Here is a 22,330-nt window from a genome sequence, read left to right on the forward strand (position 1 = left end):
ATTTAAGACTTGCTGAAGTGGAATTCATTTACATTAAGGCAGAAGTTACATTTTCCCATGAAAAATCCAAACAGAGCTAGAGGAGGTTGCTCAGGGCCTCATCCAGTCACAATTTGATCATCTCCAAATCAGAGATTCCACAGCTTTGCCAGCCTGTTCCAGGCTTTTATTTTCCTGATGGTAAAACTGAAAAAAAAATTCCTTACCCAAGTTCCAATTTGTCTCTTGCTTCTCATGCTCCCACTATGAGGAAGAGTTTGGCTCCATCCCAGTTCAGGCACTTGTGGAGAGCAGTATCACCTAAACTTTGTGGGATTTTCAAGTTTTGGGTTTTTCTTGAGGGGTGGGGAGGTGGTGTTTGTGTGCCCCACCCTGCCTGAAGATCTCCATTAGCATTCAGGAATCTGGAAATTGCTTTCTCTGAACAAAATGTTCTTGGTTATTGCTGGGACTCTAAACTTTGGGGCTGTGACAGCACAAAGTGATGCAGAACTATTGAAAGAACAATAAATCAGCAGCACAATGTACCAATTAGATTAATTAGATCTCCAAAGTGATGGATAAGGGTGCAGTGGGAAGAGAGGGGAAGCTCTGGCCTGGCTCCTGAGAGGGAAACAGGAGCCACTGAGCCTCCCTGACACTGGGGCTCTGAGTGTGTTCAGCTCCACAGATCCCTGCTCTGGGTGTCCCTTTCCATCTCGTCAGTCTCCTCCTTCAAGCAGAATTCTTGATGGACTAATTACTAAGCTCCTGTTAGTTCACTAAGCTCATTTCCCCCATAAATTAGCAACATGAGCACTGGCTCCTGTCTTTTCTGAGTTTGGCTCTGGCTTCATTTTTACTGAACCAGGAACTCTTTGAAAATGGGGCATTTAAGTTTAAAAACCTCTCCTGCACATGCTTTCAATTGCAATACTTCTTTTATGTCATTTGTAATGAAAAGAGATCATGTTAAATATTTCAAATACTGAACAGGCAAAAGTTGTTATGCTGATGCTCCGTGTTGAACTCTGCTCACAAACTTTAGAATTAAAAAAAGCATTAAGTGAGAAAACTCTGCTATTTATAGAGGTCTTGATATAGATTTGTTACACTTAGATTTGCAAATGTTAATTGACCACAGCTCCTTCCAGTCTGTTCAAATGTTATGGTCCTTAGCGAAAATCTATTATTTAAATTATCATGCAAATGTCCTGTATTTGTTTCCAACAAATATTGATTACCCTTTTTGCTCTTTATTTTCCAGGGAATGTATATCAAATCAACATATGATGGACTACATGTAATCACAGGAACAACAGAAAATGTAAGATTCTTTATTTTAAAATACTTTCATCATGCTTATAATTATTTTCTGTGTATCAGCAGTGCATTTTGTAATATGTAAGTTTGCTTTGAACCCAGCCACTTTTTATTACTATCTTTTTTCCTTTTTTTATGTATATGTATCATATTACCTTTGTAAAGACTTAGTGCCCTTGAACACAGACATAGAAAAGCCACTGTGTTGAAATTATTAATAACTAATGCTATAATAAAGGAAATTCTCAAACTTCTACCCTCATTAATTCCTCAAATACTCCTTTCTAACAACATTCACACACTTTCTCTCTTTTCTCTTTCTCACACACCTTCCTTAATATAAAGGAAAAGTGGTTTCCTTTATATTAAGTATGTTATATTTTATGTTTTCTATCATTTGTAGTAAATATACAGAGGAGATCAATTATCATTTTCATTGTAGCCCCAGAGGTATTAAAAAACCTGAACTAAAATCACAAAGAGTTTTGCAGCTCAAAGATCTGTGTGAGGTTTGAGGGGGCACTAAAGAGTGTGACAGGAACAGCAGCTCAGCTTCTAAACATCCTCCTTGTTCCTTAACGTGCAGTTCATAATTATAAATTTGAATAATTCAATTGCCTTCAACTGCTGCCATCTAATTACTGTGACAGACTTTATAACACAACCCTTCTGGTTCTCATCTTCCAGTCACTGCTCCCACTCAGGCTCGGCTCTGTGCAGAGCTCAGAGCTGGGCAAGGGACAAGTTTAGGTTTTTGGAATTATGGATTTTGGAATTATGGATTGCTGGTGCCCAAGGAGCATCACATGAGCTCTGTGAGATGTAAATCCTGCCTGGCAAGTGCCAGTGCTCTGCTGGCCCATATGGGTGAGCTCCATGTGGGATATTTTAATGGATTTATATACATTTAGTGGTGTTTACATGGTTTTTGTCAGTGCAAACCCGTGGAAAGCCAGATGATTTGTATGTCACAATTTGAGAAGACAATTCTAATGCAAATTAAACTTGAAATTTGTTTGTTTATATTGTCACCATTGGCAGCATTTAGAAGTCTAAAAATAACTATATGTGTATCTTGGGTGCTGAAAATTATGACTTGATCCATCTTGATTATGTTGGAGAGATTATGTTCATAGATTGAATTACTCATGCTATAATTAATCCATTTTTTTACAGTAATTCTAATTCATTTCAGAAATAGAATGCAGTTTGTAGGGGAAATATTGATATATTTACAATTGAAATTCACAGGAAGAGTTACTAAATTGCCAGCCACTAGAAATAATTTTTTTTAATTTGGACTGTCAAAACTTTTTGCTACGACACCAGCAGAAGAAATTGCTTTTTTTGGTTTTGCTGGAAGTGTAATCACATGTGCAGATAAACCAGCTTCAAAGACCTTTAACTTCTGGTGTTTCAGCAAATTGATTTTTCATTCCTTTTGAAGGATAATTGACCTCAGAGCCAATGTTTAATTAGCTCAGCCTCATCCAAGTCAGGAAAGCAGCTAAAAAGAGAAAGAGCCAGGCCTTTGCTGTTCAGCTGAAGTTAACCATTATGGATGGAGGTGCTTCCTGCAGCTTCCTGCTCCCCTCTCATGCCCCACTTAAAGCCAAGAGTTTGTTAAAGTCACTTTGAATTCCAGGAATATTTCTGTTTCGTGTTTGCTCCTGGGCTGCCAAAATTCCACAAGTTTCCAAGAAAAAGAGAAAGTGGTTCTGGAGCCAGGTGGGTTTTCACATCCCCACCTGAAGTGTGGGGTAAATTAATATAATTTAAATAGCTCCTTGTTGTAGGGCAGGAGGGCTCAGGGGCTGGAGATGGGGTCTGGCTGCTCTGCCAGGCTTCAGCTCAGAACTGGAGCCCCCAGCCAGGAGTGACCAAAGTCCTCTGAGAGGTCAGGCAGGGAATGGAGAACCAGAGAAAAACTGGGAATGGAGAACCAGAGAAAAAACTGGGAATGGAGAACCAGAGAAAAGGCTGGGAATGGAGAACCAGAGAAAAACTGGGAATGGAACACCAGAGAAAAGGCTGGGAATGGAGAACCAGAGAAAAACTGGGAATGGACAACCAGAGAAAAGGCTGGGAATGGAGAACCAGAGAAAAACTGGGAATGGAACACCAGAGAAAAGGCTGGGAATGGAGAACCAGAGAAAAGGCTGGGAATGAAGAACCAGAGAAAAGGCTGGGAATGAAGAACCAGAGAAAAGGCTGGGAATGGAGAACCAGAGAAAAGGCTGGGAATGGAGAACCAGAGAAAAACTGGGAATGGAGAACCAGAGAAAAACTGGGAATGGAACACCAGAGAAAAGGCTGGGAATGGAGAACTGGCCCCCAGCCCAGAGAGACCAAAGAGCTGCCAGCGCTCAGGCAGGAGAGGGGCTGGAACTGGGCAGAGAAAGGCTGGGAGTGGAGAACCAGCAGTGGGCAGGAGGTAAAAGCTGTGCTTGGAGCAGCCCAGTCAGGCTGGGAATCACCATGTCCAGGGCTGGCTGCTTGCCCTATTGGCTGATTATTGGGTAATCAATAATTGGGTGATCTCCTGCCCCCAGAGCCCTGCATGGCCCTGGCAGTAGGGACTGACCCTTGGGGGTGATGAGTCTCTCTGGCATTTGATTCAGAAATAATTGCAGTCATTTCCCTGTCAGTGGCAATTTGGGTTTTTCTTGTATTGCCTCCTCTTCTCTTTGCTCCTTTTATTTGTTTATGTTTTATGTTTTTAATCTCCATTCACAAAAGGAATGAGTGGGATTTTGGGTTGAAGTGCAGCTGAGGAGCTCTTGCCTGCAGTGAGGTCATGACCATGAATTTCTCCATGAACATCACTTTCAGTTCAGATAAATCCTTTCTTCCTTTGTGTTTGACACGTGCCTCCTTTGTTGTGTTTAACAATTTATGTTTTAGGCTGGCTCCAGGAGCTGTCCAGGAGCTCAGCTACATTTTGGTAACAGCTTTTTCTCTGTGCAGTTCTTCAGCAGGATTAGAGCCAGGCCACCCCCTCCAGCTGCAAGTGGCTCCTTTTCTGCCTTTCTTAGGAGCCTGTTTGCTTGGCAGGGAGCTTGAACTGTTTCTGGAGGGTTATTTTGCTTTAAAAGTTTCAGCACTGTTTGACAAGGGACACTCAGTCCTCTCCTCTCTCTGACCCTGTATCTCAGCAGTAAATTTCCCATCTTGTCCAAATCTCCTGGCTGAACAGCCAACTTCCACTGGGTTTATTTTCCAAGGTGATGTCTCAGCTCTTGAATTCTTTGTGGTTTTTTCCTCCTGAGTGCCAGGCTGGTGTGCTCTGTGTCAGTAGAACGCCTGTAAGCCAGGGCACAGTGCAAATTATTTGCCTTGAGGTCTCAGCTCTCTGCTCCTGAGCCTGCTGATCTCCTGAATGCCCCTGATTTCTCTCACAGATTTAAGATTTCATCAAAGCTTCTAAAATTATTTGTACAATAGTAGTTGCCCATGTTTGAGTGGCTACTCAATGGGTTTTAACCCATTTTCATCTGCTCAGAACAAGCTACATTTAGGATAAGGGAGTTTTTCAGCTCTGGGATCACGAAATTATGTGAATAGTGTGTGTACATAAACCCTCCTGAAGAGCAAGTCCCTCACACCCATTTGTAAATTACCATGTCCTGTGTTCAAATGGTTCATTTAGCACTGTTTTGGAAATGCTGGAGCTGGATTTGAAGCTATGAATTCCCTGTGTGTGCAGAGCATCTTCAGCTCCCCTCAGCAGTGACGCTGCTCTGTAGGGGACTGAGCCCTGCTCTCTGTCCCACACCTGGCTGGTCCAGCCCTGTCCTGGGGGTGTTGTAACAGATTTAACTCCATGAGATGTGAATTCACCCAGGGTATTCCCAGCAAGGTCATGACTGCTCAGCTAAACACAATGGAATAGCTCAACTGGCCACAAATGGCAGCTGGAATTCTAGGTTGGAATGGCAAATGGAATTCTAGATTACTCCATCAAATGTTATCAGAAAAAATATTTTTTCCTTATCAATATGATCAGTTATCATTATATGACAGAAATAAGACTTCTTTAGGCACAGCTTTCTTGCCTCTTTCAGCATTCATTGTTTTAATTCCTGCTCTTTTCTTCCACCTCCACACCCTCCCTGTAAAGTGAATTTTTCTCTCTTGTCCTCAGTCTCCTGCTGACCAGTGTAAGAAAATCCATGCTGGTGATGAGGTGATCCAGGTCAACCACCAAACTGTGGTAAGTATTCTGGAAATTCAGTGCTCAGGCTTTGCAGCACAGAAAAGTAAAAAAGCTGGTAAAAAGTACTAATTCTTCTTTGCCCAACTATATTATTATTATTTATGTCTTTTTAAACATCATATTCACTGCTTATTCTTAATAAGAAAAGGCTCAAATTGAGTCCATAACCAGCCCAGAAGGATTAAGCCAAATTTACATTTTGCACAGCTGCTGTTCAACATCATCTTCTTCTTATATAAGGAGATCCAAGAATATTTCCTTGAAGTTCTTAGACTTCTCATTATGCACTTGCCAGCTGGTTTAACTTCTCCTCTTGAACAGAATTTTGCATTCTGTTTAATGCAGGATCCAGATTAATAATGCAGAAGAGCTGTAACAGCCATGTATGCTGAATCTGTTGGGGGGAAGATATAGAAATGATTAAAGTGTTGATAGGAATCTGCCAGGGTTGGGGTTTGGGCATTCTTGGATGGGGATTTATTTTTAAAATATCCATAAGCAGGTGGATGCTCTACCTCAGTATTGCAGTATGTAATTTAAATAATAAGTGATTCTTTATATTTAAATAAAAAATAAAATATTAAATATAATTTATTATTATTGCTAATAATAATAATAATAGTAATAGTAATAGCTCCAGTGTTGCTGGAGCTACAGTGAAAGGAACACTGGTATTTATTATTTCTTAGGCATGCCTAGTGACAAGGACAATGGTAACTTCCTAAGAAACTCCTAATTTAGCAATTTCACTTTGTCCTGGTGAACCCCATCTCCAGACATAGCAGATGCAAAATTAAGAAATCTCTTTCTGTCTGTCACTTGTGTGAAGTGGAAATATGAAAGTCTGGCTATTAAAATCTTATGATTAGAGAGCAAATATTTTCTCTTGAAAAGGAGTATAACTTATTCATTTACACTTTAAATGTTAATGCAACACACAGCTCTTATCTGTATTAGAGAGTTGTCATAGTTACAAGCTGAAATATGCATTAGGCTGGCTTTCTCCATCAAACACACTCTTCAAGTGACAGATCTGATTTAATCTTTACTCCCATAGGTGAAATCCCCCATTCAGCTTCTCAAGAATTGGCTTTTTTAGCAACTCTTTCCATGTCTGTTATTACAGCAGGCTCAGGGTGGCTGATACTTGTAATCCCTTTCCACCTGAGGGCACAGGACCAACAGCAGAGTCAAGTGCCATAAAAGACTTTTTTCCTAAAAAATTCCCCCCCCCCCCCCAATAATAAATTAATTATTCATTCTGAAGTTTCTAACAAGCCAAGGAAATAGATAAAGGGCAGTGGTTCTTTTGGAAGCTTATTCTTGCTTTGAAATGGCTGGGAAAGTCTCATTATGTCTTCACTTTGGAAAATCAGGCAGCAAAAGTGAGTGTTTGCATGGTTCAGAGGTGTGTGGCCAACTCTCACCCTCATGGATTAGGAGTTTTAATATTTTAAATATCCCTTAGATCTTCAGGTGTCACTTCTGGCACTCCTTGCTGCAAACCACCCTCAGCTGTGCTCCTTCTTCCCCCCACTTATCATGTTATCATGATCTATATTTTGCTTATAATTAGCATTATTTCCATTAGTGAACTGGAATTATTCAAAGGGAACAGCTCATTAAATTTCCACATAATCAAAATTCTAATATTAGCACGAGCAGCTCATAAAAAGGGGTGTAACCCATTTGAAAATAATGACTGGGGAGGGTCAGAGAACTTGCAGATCTCTGGTGTTCCTACAGGTTTTCCAGAGAAGATTTTATTTTGGTTATCCTAACCAAGACATTTGTTTAAGGTTGATGTTTCTGTAGCATTTTGGTACCAATATTTTATATTATATCAAATATAAATCCTTCAACACAATGTGTTTGGAAGAAACTGTCCTGAAGATGATTAGAAAATGTCATTTTTCCTGCCACTGCTGGAAATACTTCCCTGGGCAGAGAAAGTATGGATCTCCTTTAGCAGATTCCAGTCCCATAGCTGGCTACCAGCACCATTTAATCTGATTTTGACTGAACTAGGCCAGTGTATTTTCTGGATAAATTCATATTCATTTAATATGATCATTTGAGTTTTCAACTTTCATTGATGTTCCCACAACCTGTAATAAATTGCTCCGGTAGTTAATTATTCTCATTGCTGGGAGGGGGAAAGTCATTTTATTTGTAGTCTATATTTGTCTGGCACAAGCTTCCAGTCCTTTGATCTTGATGTATTTTTATGTCTTAAATTGGAGAGCAGGTTTCTCTTTTAGGTATTTTCAGGATGCAATCAAATTAGCTCATCACTTTTTTTAGTAAGGTGAATAATTTGAGCACTTCCAGTTTGTCATCCTAATGCACGATGCTCCTCAGCATCCTGTAAATTCCAGCTGCAGCACCCTGCATTTCTCACAGGAGTTATGGAGCTGTCCAGGGCAAGGCTTCCCTCATGGGCAGGGCAGAACTGTGGTGCTGAAAGAGTAAAAATGAGATTACAGAGCCTGGAGCTGCTCCAGGGCAGGGTCAGGGTGGATTGCAGGAACTGTTCTCCCTGCAGAGGGTGGTTGGGCACAGAACAGATTCCCCAGGGAATGGGCACAACTTTTTCGCAGTTTTACTTTATTTTTCCAAAAGCTTTTCTATGGAGTTGAGAGTTAAAAAGTGTTCAGGAGGTATTAAAGGAGAGCTGCTTCCAAATTATGTAATGCAACAACTGAAAAAGTGAGAAATAAAAGCCTTTCCACGTGGAATCTGGTCTAACCAAGGAACACTCTGTAATACAATTACAAAGATCAAAGAAAAAATAATAGTACTTTAAGCAAGAAATTAATTAAAGCAGGCAATTCACCACTGGCTGTTAAGATCATTTAATCATTATCCAATTTCCTTATTTGCTTTTCTGCTTTTTCTTGCTTATAAGATTTTAATAAAACAGTGTCAGAAACTTTAAGAATAAGTTATACATTCTAAATTACTGCCACCCTAACTCTTTATTTTTCCCTAAAATTCAACGGGCACCAATTCTGCCAATGCCTTGTAGATTTTTACTTCCTCTCCTATAAAATTATAGAGAATACTGAAGATGCCACTGTAGCACTTTTTTGTTTGCTAAATTAAAAATTACTTTTTAGGAGTTTACTTAGGAGTTTTACTGCTGCTTAGTTGAAATAGTAGATTTTATATTGTAATCATTTTTCAGCATAAACTTATGAAAATTAAATTGTGTTAATTTTCCTTTTTAGTTAGTTTTTCAGACAATGAAAATATTGGAGATCAAATAAATATTGATTCATCTACCTGATCACCTGTAAAATATTTTGTCTCCTTCTGCCTAGAGAAGTGATTTGTAAACAAGGGAAAACTGAATTTCTCTGTCTTCTATTCTTTGGTGGTTTTTTGGGGTTTTTTTTTGGTTTTGGTTTGTTTTGGGTTTTTTTTTTTTTTTTTTTTGTGAGGGTTAGGATTTGAAGGTTATTTCATAGGACAGAGAGCAATAAGAAGGCTTTTAGTAATTCCTGTTGAAAGCTCGATGTTACTCAGGAGCACCTGGCAGGACTCCAGGAGTCAGAATGTAGTAATTAATCCCAAACCAACTGAGCACCACAGAGCTGATGTGACTGAAAAATGGCAAAGATGAACTTGGAATTAATCAGGAACAGGTTTCCAGGAGAAACTGAGTTTGGATACCATTGTCTTGACATTAGTAATATCTTGTCTGAAATAGTGTGTGACCTCCAGGTCGTTTACAGCTATCAAAGGTGTTCACTTAGATAGGAGATTAAAAAATGTAATGGGTAAAAAGGAAAATGTGTCATCTGTCTCATAGGAAGAGGAATTATTTAAGGATTTCAGTTTGGTTAACTCAGCCAGCTGGGGCTGAGACAGAATTCCTCTTTCTCCACAGACAGAGGCAATAAAGACCAGAAAGAGAAACAAATCCTCAAGGCATAAACCACTGCTGTGCCAGAGCAAGAGGCCACAGAAATATCTGTAATAAATCTGTTGTGCTACTTGTTTCTTATATTCTCCTGAAGCAGCTGCAGGTTTTAACTGAATTATTTGCATTTTCACACTCGAGGTTGTTCTTTGGAAGGATGGATCCTGTGATTTCAAGGGCACAGAAGAAAGATGGGGACAGATTTTTATTAGGGTCTGTTGTAGAGGGGCAATGACTTTATACTGAAAGGGGGGAGATTTGGATATAAAAAAGGATTTTTTTGCAGTGAAACACAGGCACAGGGTGCCCAGAGAAGCTGTGGCTGCCCCATCCCTGGAAGTGTCCAAGGCCAGCTTGGACAGGGCTCTGAGCCACCCACTTGAGAATGTCCCTGCTCCTGGCAGAGAGGGTTGGACTAAATGACATTAAAATGTCCCTTCAAACCCCAAATACACTTTGATTCTAAATACATGATCAGCAGCCTAATGCCCTTTCATACTCTTCACTGTCAAATTACATGCTTGAAATTAAGTGTGTCAAGAGCCTGGCACAATGAAATAATTTCAGCACTAATTTATTTGTGTGAAGACAGTCATTGAATTAATACCCTTGGTGTCTGTTTGCTGAATTGTAAATATGAGTCCTAATGAGAGCTCATTTTAGGTGGAGGTAATTCTGTAAATGTAGTGCCAGGTCACACCATCTGTGTTTCAGCACACTCTGTGTTGGGAAATGCAAGCAGGGGAAAAAAAAAAAAAAAGGACAAAAGCTGTCATGAGAATTTGAACTTCTTTCCCCAAAAGATGTCCTTCTGTTTCCAAACAAAGTGCCACATGTTACTGATTGTCCAGACCCAGCCTTTCAGAAAGGCTCAGCAAAGCCTCTCTTCCAGCAGTAGATCTTGCTCCTTCTTGGATTCTTGCTGTGTTTCTCTGTTGGTTAATGAAAATAACTCTGTAAGATAATGGGAGAACATTTGGTTTGAAATCATCAATTCTTGTTAGGAGCAGCTCGAATATTAATGAGAGTGAATCAGCTACAGGTGTTAATGACGAGCTTCCCCTTCAGTGACAGAAAAGTCTTATGATCTTCCAGCACATTTTTGTCTAATAATAATTTCTGATTTCCATCTTAATCAAACCAGCTCTCTTGATTAATTCCCTAATGAGGCAAAGTGAATTACTTAAAATATGAAAAGATGATAGTCTGCTTCCTTAAAAAAAGTTGGGTTTATAGCAGCTGGGGGTTTTTTTTTAATGTAAATATGAAGAGAGGTCAAACTTTGCAGGTTCAAGTAAATATCCAGATGGCTTTGCTTATGTATTTGAAGAGTCATGAGGGGAAACATCTGTCCTGGTTCCTGTGAGGGGTTAGTGCAGTCAGAGCAGAATTACTTGTTTTCAGGTGCTGTGCAATAGAGTAGGATATAAATATTTAGAAAATATTTGGCACAACTGATTTCCAGACCAAATGCCTGAAATGGGAGCTTTTAAATTCCTGTTAGTTATTGCTCTGGGTCTCCCCACCCCAGGTGATCCAGTGAGCAGAGCAGGTACAAATCCCCCAAGCAAATTCAGGTGTAACCTCCCTTCCTGCTGTGAGGGACACTCAGTATTTCTGTATTCCTTAAAACTTTTCCATTTTTCAGAGTCCTGACAGGGCTTGGGAAGGCAGTGAAGGAACTGAGGAACCCATTCCTGCCTTGTCCCCAGAAGCTTCAGGGAAAGCAGAGAAAGGAACAGATGCCTCTGTCCCCTGTGCACGCCCAGCTCCACCATCTGAGCTAATTTTTACTTTTGAATTCCTACTGTAATAAATAGGTACAATGTGTTTGGAAGCAATTGGCAGGGAGGGGAATAACTGCTCTGGGGACTCAGACCTCTGGAATCCTCTGATAAACACCACCCTGTTCCACAGTTCAGCTGTTTTCTCAGTTCCTTTTAAGAGACAAATATATCATGCACTTCATGCCTCTGCAGACATCCAAAAATGCACTGATTTTTTATTTATTTGTGTCCATCTGTAGCATTAGGAATTTTTTGTATGATTTTTTCCTACAGTTCTGCAGTGAGTCATCCCCAGGCAGGTAGGCTTTCTTTTGAAAAGGGAGAAAAGGTGCTTTTCCAGCAGGAACAGAGTTGGGATTATAACAATGCTGAAATCCCCACTGCTGGGAGGATGCTTTCCAAATCCCATTCATGCAAATCCAGATCTTCTGAATGAGAAGGAGCAAAGTCATTATGAGGAGAGTCTAAAGGAGTTATTGGAGAACTAAAAAACACTGATTTGCTGTTAATGAAAATGGGTTATGCCTTTCATGTTTTTCTCAACATATTCGTTAAGGAGTCCCAGCTACAAAATTATCAGGTTAGGGTCTACAAAATTACCTCAGCATTGTGGAATTTCTTGGTAAAGGAATTTATTGTTTTAGCAATTAATATTTTTGGAACTAGTTTTTAAAAAGTTGCTATATTCCTAATTTTCCACCATATAGTTTCTATGAGAAAACTAACAAATCCTTTAATATAGACAGGATTCCACAGGTTTCTTTTGCCTGGGTTTTTTTTTTTTCAACACTGAGGATGTAAAAATAAAAATTAATGATTGCAGCAATCTTAATTGTAAACTATGAAAATTTCAAACATCTGTCTGACCATTTTGAGTGAATTCTTTTGCATCTTTCTGTGTTTCTGCCATCTTTAGCATCTAAATTAGCATCCATCTTCATTTTTGGAGGAAAATGAAAAGTACCACATTGGTCTTTTATTTCTTCATTGTTCTAATGTTAATTTAACTTTCCTTGCTGAAATATCTTAACCCATTTTGTAGAATTCAGTTTTGACTGTATGGGCTGAAAATCTTAAAGGAGCAAAATACATTTGTGGAGAATGCATCTTAGCAGAGCTAGAATTGCTTTAAAGACTGATTCTTTAGGAGTAAATGGCAAAATCTGACTCAAGGACTGGTTTGCAACTAAGATTTTTAATCCACTGTAATGACTTCTCTTTTTTCAAAGCTATTTTTAGTAATACAATTTATAATAAGTTGTCCAAATTCCTGAGAGCATTTTATCATTGCCCAGTAGTAATGACTGCAGACGGTGCTCTGATAGATCTTGGTATTTAATGGTTTTGTCATTAAGGTTCTCATTGGAATAATTTATCCTTCCCTTAATTATTAATCATTCTTTTCTAAAAGGAGCCCATGGAACTCTAAGGATTTCGGCAATCTGGAAATTACATCAATCTATAAAAATCAAAGAGGGTTCCACTTGATTTCTATAATTGAGTAAAAGAGAAAAAAAAAATATGGCCCCTGTGCCTTTGTAAACACAGCCCAGACTGGAGGAGGTTTTTGGGATGCAAGCTGCCATCCTTGCATTTGTTTGGATCCCTATTTACAATTGCTGCTGTTGTCTGGTTTCCTGTGTCCAGTGCATTTTTAGAAAGTTTTCTGTAGAACAGCAGCATTAAAAATAGAACAGAACTTTTAAAAGCTTTTAAAAATCCTTTTTGGAATTCCAACACATCTTGCAGTTCTGTCCCAGGTGGATGTTCACAGTGGGATCCTGGCCTTGGCCCACTGTGGAGGCAGCTTGGAACCTGACAGTCATATCCCAAATTCTCTCCAGCCCTTAGAAAAGCACTTTAGTTCCAATCTCTTGGAGGTTGTTTTCTATTTTCCCTTCACCTTTTTGTGTAATCAGATATTATCTTCCTCTAAGAGGAAATCATTACAAACTCCACCTGATATAACAGGGGGGTGAATGCAGACTGTTCTGTGCCTGAGCACCTAAAAAATTTATTGTCCTGCTTTTTAATAGCAGTGGGGATTCACACTTTGGTCAGAAGAGAAACTATTATTAAAATGTTATTATGAACTCTGACAGGTCTAACATGGCCAGTATAAAAATATTTATTGCTTGCATGTATTGGTGCTGGTGCTGTTCTGGGATTCACTAAACTTTTCATTCTCACGGGTTCATGTCAGGGCTGGTGCAGCTGCCTTGGGAAGGTTGTGTCTGGGAATTGCTGTATGGACACAGCATCCCAACTCCTGCAGTGCAGCTCTGCTCAGATTTGTGGCAATCACAGCATTTATGGCAGGTCTTTACCATGGCCATGAACTACTGCTCTAAAAATCTGCTGTGAGTGGGACAGAAAAGGCAGGGGAAAGAGAAAAGCCCTAAAAATAAATCTTCTGTCTTTGTGTACAAATAATTCATAATAATATAATAATTCAGAAATTCCTATTTAAATAATCAAATTGAGTAAGAAATGTCTCTAAGTATTTTTTTTTTCTGAGTGGCACATCCTTGCAGTACCAGTGATTTCCTTTTTTATGGCTCTGTTTGCAATTTACAGTAACTTGGAGACTCAGCTGTGCCCAGGGGCTGTGCAGATAAACCAAGAAATGATCATTTATCCCCAGGCAGGGGCTTGCAGCTCTTACAGACATGCTGCATTTGTTGTTCCAGCACAGTCTGGCTTCCTCCTCAGCGCTCCCTGTTGCAACTCAGAGCCCAGACTGAAATGATTTCATAACTTCTACACCTCATCTTCTGATTTAAAATGCTCCATGATCTCACAAGTTATTGAAAGGGTGACAGTGTTCACTACTGCCTTATTTTATTCAGGAACATGGCTAAAGAAAAGCAAGATAAAAATCCAGCTGCAGCAGCATGATTTGAGTGCAACAGGGTTTATAAAAACTGCTTGTGTTTGCAAGGAGCAGGCTGTAATAGACCTTGCTGGTTAACAGAACATTTCCTTCACATTTCAACTTAAATGGAAAGCTTTCAAAACTCAATTATGAACCTTTTCCTTAGGTTGGCTGGCAGTTAAAGAACCTAGTAAATGCACTGTGGGAAGACCCAAATGGAGTGATTTTAACCTTGAAAAAACGTCCTCAGAATACCCTGGTTTCTGCTCCTGCCCTTCTGAAGAATGTGAGGTGGAAGCCTCTGGCACTGCAGGTAAGGTGGTGCTGCAATGCTGCAATGTCCTGGTAAATCCTTTATTCAAGAAAAAACACTGCAATTTCACCTTCCAGTGAAAGGAACAGGAGCCTGTCCCAAACTCCTCTGAAGCAGAGTTCTGTGATAAATAAGCGTGGCAATGCTCAGGTTGTTTCCTCCATGTTTTGGTGACTCTGGGAGCCACAGGAACTCAGAAAGGAAAGAACATTTACAGAAAGTTTCATGAAAAACAAGGCTCAGTGGCTCCTTTGCCTGGCAGAGGCAGCAGTGCCTCCCTGTTTCCATTATTTCACAGTCTGTCACCTACTTGTTTGTAACCAAGTGTGTCAGACCCATTAAATTCCAGGAGAGCCCTGCTCCTGTTGCACACCTCTCGTGCAGTTGGAGTTTTTGGTAGCAGGGATGAAAGAACCTCTGCTATTTTCTGTGTACTCACTCCTTGAAAACCTGCTCAGGCAAAAAAATAAAAGACAATTGTGAACATCACAGCTACTTCTTCCTACAGCAGGAAAAACTGAACTCAAAATGTCATTTTTAAAGGAAAGGCTTGCCACTAAGTCAGTAACTGTTGATGGTTGTCTTTAATGCCTTTTAACACCCTGTAAGAAGTTGATGCACTTCCATCATGTGGAAGCCTCTCAGAGCTGTTTCACACAATGCATGAACATCTTTCTGAATGATTTTTAAATTAATGAAACAAAGCAAACCCTTCAAGCTTATCCAGGCAGATTTCCTCCCTGCCTGGCATTTTCTAAATCTTTCATTTCTCAGAGTTCCTGAATTCTGTCCAGTGGCTTCACTGAAGGAGTTTGTGTAATCCTTGCAGCCCAGGAATGCTGACAGTGGGATTCAGGGCCACCTTTCCTTCTCTGTGCCTGCCCCTGGGGGAGAGGAACGGGGCCCTGGGACCCCCAGAGGGGATTTTTCTGTCATAACACTGCAGGAATAACATCCTTTGCTCTGGCAAGATGCTCATGTATCTACTTGTGAACTTCAGATGGAGCCTCCAGGGGCAGCAAAATGGAAATTGCAATTGCACAGGGCTCCCAGAGAGATCCTCTCTCTAGATTTGTGCATGAAAGAATCATAATTCAGGGGCAGCACTGGATCTGGAGGCTGTGGCACAGTGAACAGTATGTGCTGTACACACTGCATGTATGGATTTGCCATCAAAAATGCCAACTTTTGTTGTGGTAGCCAGAAAAGTGAAAGTGCACCAAGCTGCTTTTGTGGAATTATCAGCAGTTCTGTTTTGTGATGCCTCCTCTCCTGATGAGCCCCTGAGGAGCAAAGGGTGCTCTGAGTGTCTCCTTCCTGGGGTGCATTCCTTCTCTATCAGAGAATAGTGGGGTGAATAATATTTAAATAAAAATATAAACCATTTTGGAAAACAAAACCAGCCCTGCCAGTGTTACTTCTTAAGAGTAGATTCTGTGATGAGACATGGAAAACCAGTTTTAGATCTTTTATTCTTCCTGCCACAGAGACAAGCTTGAGTGTGAGGACCTGGATCTGTTTCAGGGCGCAGGTTTTGGGTTTGCCTGCTTCCCGCAGCTCTCACCTGGATCTGGTGTTGTTTATTATTGTCAGTAATGACTTGGAAGCAGCCTGATTAAATTTCAAGATGCCACTGAAGCCTGTGCTTCCTGGACAGCTGACACAACAGCTTGTTGCTGCTGGAAGCAGTGAGCTCACTTCCCTCTCCTGTTGGCTGCAGTGCCCTCACCTTTCAGTGACTTTGGCATTTTTTAGACTCTAGAGCTGTGGAATTTGCAGGAGAATTTCTGGGTTTGTTTGTTTGTTGTTCTGGAGTTTCTGCTGCTCGTGGATTAAATGGGATCCTGCAGAACAGGCTTTGGGATAGCAGAGAACACAGCTCAGACAGGAGGGTTTGCAGCGAGGGAAGAGCGGGACAGGGAACGGCCAAACAGCCCCAAACTGCAGGAAAATAGCTCAGAGAAAGCAGATTGAGAGAGAAACAGCTCATCAAAAGTCAGACTGTCCCCAAAGAGGGATACCACACATGGGTGTGCTGTACTTCATGGCATAGTCCAGGTCCTGATCCATACACGTTTCTCTGCATGTGCTGTTTTCATGGTGCACCCCATAGATCTATTTCTGTGTCCACATGTGGAGCAATTTTCCATTCCGATTTAAAATAGAATGGAAATCATTCCATTTTCAGAAAATCAATTTTCTGCTGGTAAAGAAACCCCAAAACAACCAAAACAAAAAGCAGTACCTCATTAGGGAAGGCAAAAAGGAAATAGGGTTTAAGAACTTGAAATCATATTTGTTACCTCAGGTTGGTGCACAGCAGGAAGCTTTAAATAAAAGTTGTCATGTTCTCTATTGTTGCTGAAGGCACTTAAAGAGGTTATTAATATTTTTTCTACAATAATTAAGTTTAAAATGATACCACATAGGTAATTTATGAATTATTGATGATACAGAATCTGTGAGGCCTTATAAAATTTATTACTTGGTCTTGTTGTAGTATTCTTTTGCTTTAGAGGGTTTTCCTTGATGCTGAATTAACAACAGCAGAGTTTCCATTTGTCAGTTCTGTGCTCTATTATCTTTCAGTGGGATTTGTGACACCATTTTTTTTCTCTTTTGTCTCTGGCTGACATTATGTGATAGTAGAAGATTATTTGAATTTTAAACTCCCTAATTATTTTCCCACTCATAACAAAATGTTTTTGCTTTTGCTTTTTTAATTGGCAATGGCAAATCGGACTCTGCACCCCACAGCTTCACTCAAATAAAACACAACATATATTGTAATTTTTTCTTTTTATTTGGAGAGCTTTTCAAATTGGAATAATCCTTCCTGTCACAACGAATTGATCCAGAACAATTACACCATTTATTATTTAGTTTCTCAGTAAGCATAGATAACTAATATAATTTTAATCCCTTTGTAGAATTACAATCTTATAAAAACGTCAATTTTTGGTACTTAGGACTGCTTTTACTTTTTGAACAACATAAAAAATATTTCAGTGTTTATCTCTGGAGCATAGAAAACATTTTATTTAGAAAAAGATCAGTGTTTATACCTTTCATCCAAATTTTGAGTCACTGGCTTTTCCTTCCACCTGTAGAAAGCTGGTTGTATCTATTTAAGCACAACTTTTATAAATAAAAATATTTTCTATTTCTTGAGTATCAACACAGACTGAACCTTGTTTGAAAAATGTTCTTTGTTTATATCTCTGTATCCTGCCCAGCATATTTGGTTATCATCCTTCTAGTGCTTGCAGACCATTGGCTTGAGCTTCCCTGTGACTTCTGAATCCAACAATTGTGTTCAACGTCATGTGAAAGTTTAAAAAGTGAAAATCTTAACCTAAACAATAAATAAATATCCTTTAATTTCTATTTCTTTGCTATTTACCATAGAACACATATTTGTATCACCCTGGCTATAAAGCCAAAGGATAATGAATTCTGCTGTCTTAAAAAATCAAGATGTTCCGTCCTTGCTAACAATAAATCTTCCACTGAAACCAACACAATCATTTCATTCAGTACAAGTATTCCAGAGCTCTGTAATTAACTTCTGTATTAATGGCATTTAATACAGTGTGTCCTTTCTCCTCAGATAATTGATTTTCTGCATTGATTAAAGATCATATTTTGATTGAGTCTCAGATTTTCCCCTGAGGTGGCTTTTAAATTAATTTAATGGTCGTTTATCAGTTTCTTTCATAACTTTCTTGAAGTCTAGAGTTTCACTGGACACCTTTTTTGGAAGAAACTTCAGAAATTAAAAAAAATGGCTAATCGAAAAAAAGAGGTCAAAACTCCTAAAATTATGCACACTGATTTTGTTGTTTCTTGTAGCACAGAAAACATTAATTTATTCTTCATGTGCTTTTTTGATTTTTGCAGCCTGTGATTCCAACCAGCCCCACAAGCAGCTCTACAACCCCAACGAGTACGATGGGCATGTCCTCAAAAATGGACAACTCTGCACTCCAGGATGTTTTCATTCTCTCCCCTATGTCAGGACTTTATGGCCCCAGGTATTTATGTCCTAAGAAATTTGAGGTTTTGAAAAATAAAATTTTACATTTTGATTTCATTAGATTTATAAAACAAAATCAAAACCAACAGCCCCACCATCAAGGTAAATAATAAATTAAGAGCTAAAAATACATTAAGCACCATATTATTGTTTTGAGTGACTAAACTTTCAGTTAGCTGAACAAAATGTGGGTTTAGCCTTAAATCAAGAAAGTATTTGAAGAAGTCTTTAATCAATTAGTTTGATTTACTTTTATGTGTCTACTTCTATCTTATTCTGGAGCACTTCTGCAAGGGAAACCCTTGTATGCTCATATTAAAACAAGTTCTTATGTTCTCCTTCAGATCCTAGAAAACTGAATGTTTATCTCACAATTAAAGTGGCACCTCATGATGGTTTTGTTAATTTACATTTCTTGAATTGCTTCACTTACCAAGTGAACATTTCAATTGCAAGATTGTTTTATTTGTAGCGTTTGGGAGAGGCAGTCGCGTGCTGGAAGTTTCCCTTAAATGCTTCATTTCTCCATCACCTCCTGTTTTTAGGGATGAAATTGGAATAATGTCTTGTGATGACATCAGCAAGTTCGGAAAGTCCGGGATGAAAGGCTCAGAGTCTCCAAACTATTTCCTGGAGCACGAGAGTGGGAAATTCTACACGCTGCTGGAGGGGGAAGGACACCCCGGGGGCCCCGAGTACGAGAGGAGCAGAGCCCCAGGCGTGCGGAGAAGGGAGAAAACCCCCACCCATGGTAGGCTGCCCTTCCTCAACCTCCTTCACAAGCTCTGCTCTTAACTCTGCAACCCCCCAAAATCTCATTCTTGTCAGACTCTGACCGGTTGGCTCTGAACAGTAAACAGAATTTTACATGAAGGAATAATTAGAAAAATCACGCACTAACACTCCTGGTCAGGAGTAAGTTATTTATACAGTTATTTTGCAGTTCATTCTGGAACGTTGAATGGTAATTAAATTCATATTATTTGAATAGCCAGCATCTTTATTTACTCAATTTCCCCTCCCAAACTCCTGGAGATTATTCCACTTGCAATGTTCTGGGCTGTTAAACTTCGGTGAAGGAACTGCCTTGTGGTGTGAAAGTGTCTGTAAGATGGAAGGTCCTCCAAAATTCAGCACTGCATTAAATGCATGAGGAGCATCCTACAATGCACTCATTAGTGCTGGAACTGTTTTTCAAAATCTTAGGATGAGGATGCCTAAATATATAAAATGCTATTAAACAATAATTAACTCTGGTTTTCTATAGAAATTCAGTGTGTACTATTGAGTGTACAGGTGTAAAATCACACGTGCTTGTATACAAGTGTATGGATCTGAATTTATGGATCTATACAAAAGGTGTTGTTGAAAATTAACTGATAATTTTTTGTTTCTCTGTTTAAACTGAATTGCTTGGTATTTAATGAATTTGAGAAAAATACTGCTGAAATACAGCAGTGTATGGGCCATGTATTTTCAGTTGCTTTATTTTCAAGGCAGTAGGACAGTTTTGTAAGGCTTACAAATTTCAGATAGGAGATTTCTTTTGAAAACTGGAATTATATCTGATTTTGAAAATGGCATTATTTCTGTGCCTCAGAGAAAGCAAAGACCATAGTGTTCTCTGTGGGTAGCTGCTATCTTTTGAGATCTATACAGATATTTATTTATATTTGGCAAGCCATCCATAAGTCCTTTATTCCACTACTCTGAGATCTTTTTTTCTCTCATTTTGTTAAAAAGCCCCAACAACTCCCTAAGTTTTTGTCTTTGAAATTTAGTAAAGGGAAAACCTCTCAGAAGCTCAGAGCAGTGAAGGAAAATGTGTCAGTGAAGAGCACAGGCACTAAAACCCTGCTGCAGTTCAGGGGAGAGAATCCCAGGAGAGGTTCTGGTGAAGATCCAGCAGCAGCTGAAAGGGAGCACAGTGGGGGGAAAAAAGAAAATTCTTAAAGCCCTGCAGCCCCTGATTCTGCTGCTGAGTCTGGTGTGGGGTTTGCCACCAGGGATGTCCTCAAATGCAGCTTCTCTGCCTCCTGCTCTTAGGATTTATCTTGTGTTTATCAGTTACACAGAACTTCCCTCCTGCTGCTGTAATTTGCTGATGGCTGCTGGATTTCTGGCAAAAGTGGCAAGTAAAATGGACTGGATGGTGTGTGTATATGCACACAGAACCTTTTCAGGGGAGGAAATCTTAATAATTCTTTGTTATAGGCAGGATATTTTTAGTAAGTGCTTCAGTCATCTGCTTGATGCTTGAAAGAGCTGTGATGCTGAGGAACAGGATTCCATCTTGGGACCATTAATGTTCACTCTTTATCTCCTTGGGAAGTGACATCATTTTAAAACAGAATTAGAATGAAAGATAAAGAGAAATCTTAACTGTGATTAAAATTGGAGCCAGATGGGTGTATTTGGCTTGTTTTCATAAATTCTTCCTGCATGGTGACTTAAAATATTGGGCTCTCTGCCTGATCCCAGGAGTACACAAGACTTTTTTTGTCTATGATGGACAATTCTGATTGAAATCCAGAAGGAATTTGGTTTTAAAGTCTCTGAAATACTCCTTTCTCCCAAAAATGACTGCTACACCAGATTTTTTTTTCAAACTACAGATTTAATTAATCTGTTGATTACCAGACATGCAAATGATGTTCTACTGTAGTGGAAGGTTTTGTACTTTCTGACTGAGGTGACATCCATCGCCACAGTGACAATGTGTCTTTCAATAAAGAGAAAGGATTTATGGCAGCTCCAACAAACTGATGCTGGAAGCACAGAGCCAGGAGCAAAGAAATGAAAATAAAACTTCTGAAGCCTTTCATGGCCAAGCAGCCACTTTCATTATTGCTTGGGCTGACACAAACTACAGCTCCAAAATTCCAGCCTTGGACCTTCCAGGATTGCAGCCTCTATTAAAAATCAGTAGTCTCCTGTGCAGGTGGATGGGTACTCAGGCAGGTGATGGGTATTGATAGTACATGCAAAATCCAGGAAGATAAATAATAAATCCATTTTTCCAATATATTTATGAAAATAAGCTTGTTTTTAGCAATGTTGCAATGCATTTTTTGTTTTACTTTACATTATACTTTGTTATTTTCCTGACTCTAAAATGCTCTGGTCTAAAGAGCTCTTCTGGCAATGCATTTCAAACATCTTCCATTTATGTGTTAGAGGCAAAAACATCATAAATATTTTTTTTCTTTCACTTTATTCTGGTATCCTTGTACACAACAATTTTTTGCTCCTCAGAAAAATATCCAAGCTGCAATGTCAAAACAATTTATAGGTTACTTTTCATTGGGAAAGGACTTGGAAGTGAAATAAGCAGTTTACAAAATCACTTGTTCATTTGCCTTGTGTGATTCCTGTCCTGAATTTCTATTTTTGATGTCTCTTGTGCTGTGGTATCTGTAGTTGTGTATAAATCATTTCAGAGCTTCAGATCTTTCCTTTCTTTGTAGAAAAACTGCTCAGTTTGGTTATGTTGATCTTCTCTTGCTTTGTGCCTTCCTGTTTTCTTTTTATAAAATTTTTTATCTTGTTTCTCTATCTTTTTATATTAGTGCCTTTTTTTTTTTTAATTTAGGGTTTTTTCTTAATTGATATTGTTCTCCTAAGGATTAGGAGTTGAATCCCATGTTTGTAGTCTCAGGTGTGAGGTAGAAAATGAAATGAATTTTTCCATTGGATTCTTAATACACTAAATTTCATGGTGTGCACAAAAGTGTAATCTGGGCAAATCTCAGTACCCCAAATGTCTCCCCTCTGATTTTCAGGAGATCTGGGGGTGCTCCTGGTTTGGTGCCCTCCCATCCCTGCTCTGGGGCTTGGGCACAGCAGGGTCTCACTGCCCCAGTCCATGAAATCCCA

General features: G+C 39.3%; 1 protein-coding gene across 1 annotated transcript in view; it reads left to right on the plus strand.

The window, feature by feature from the left end:
• The window catches only part of LOC136562549 (connector enhancer of kinase suppressor of ras 2-like), a 166,546-nt gene that overhangs the window by 101,194 nt on the left and 43,022 nt on the right, over positions 1 to 22,330 (plus strand). Inside the window, exons 8-12 of the mRNA XM_066559447.1 lie at positions 1,247 to 1,306; positions 5,447 to 5,515; positions 14,272 to 14,418; positions 18,319 to 18,452; positions 19,000 to 19,205. Coding sequence (XP_066415544.1) covers positions 1,247 to 1,306; positions 5,447 to 5,515; positions 14,272 to 14,418; positions 18,319 to 18,452; positions 19,000 to 19,205 — 616 coding nt within the window. The remainder of the gene's footprint in view (positions 1 to 1,246; positions 1,307 to 5,446; positions 5,516 to 14,271; positions 14,419 to 18,318; positions 18,453 to 18,999; positions 19,206 to 22,330) is intronic.

The sequence above is a fragment of the Molothrus aeneus genome, chromosome 14, assembly GCF_037042795.1.
Source record: "Molothrus aeneus isolate 106 chromosome 14, BPBGC_Maene_1.0, whole genome shotgun sequence".
In the NCBI taxonomy this organism is placed as follows: Eukaryota; Metazoa; Chordata; class Aves; order Passeriformes; family Icteridae; genus Molothrus; species Molothrus aeneus.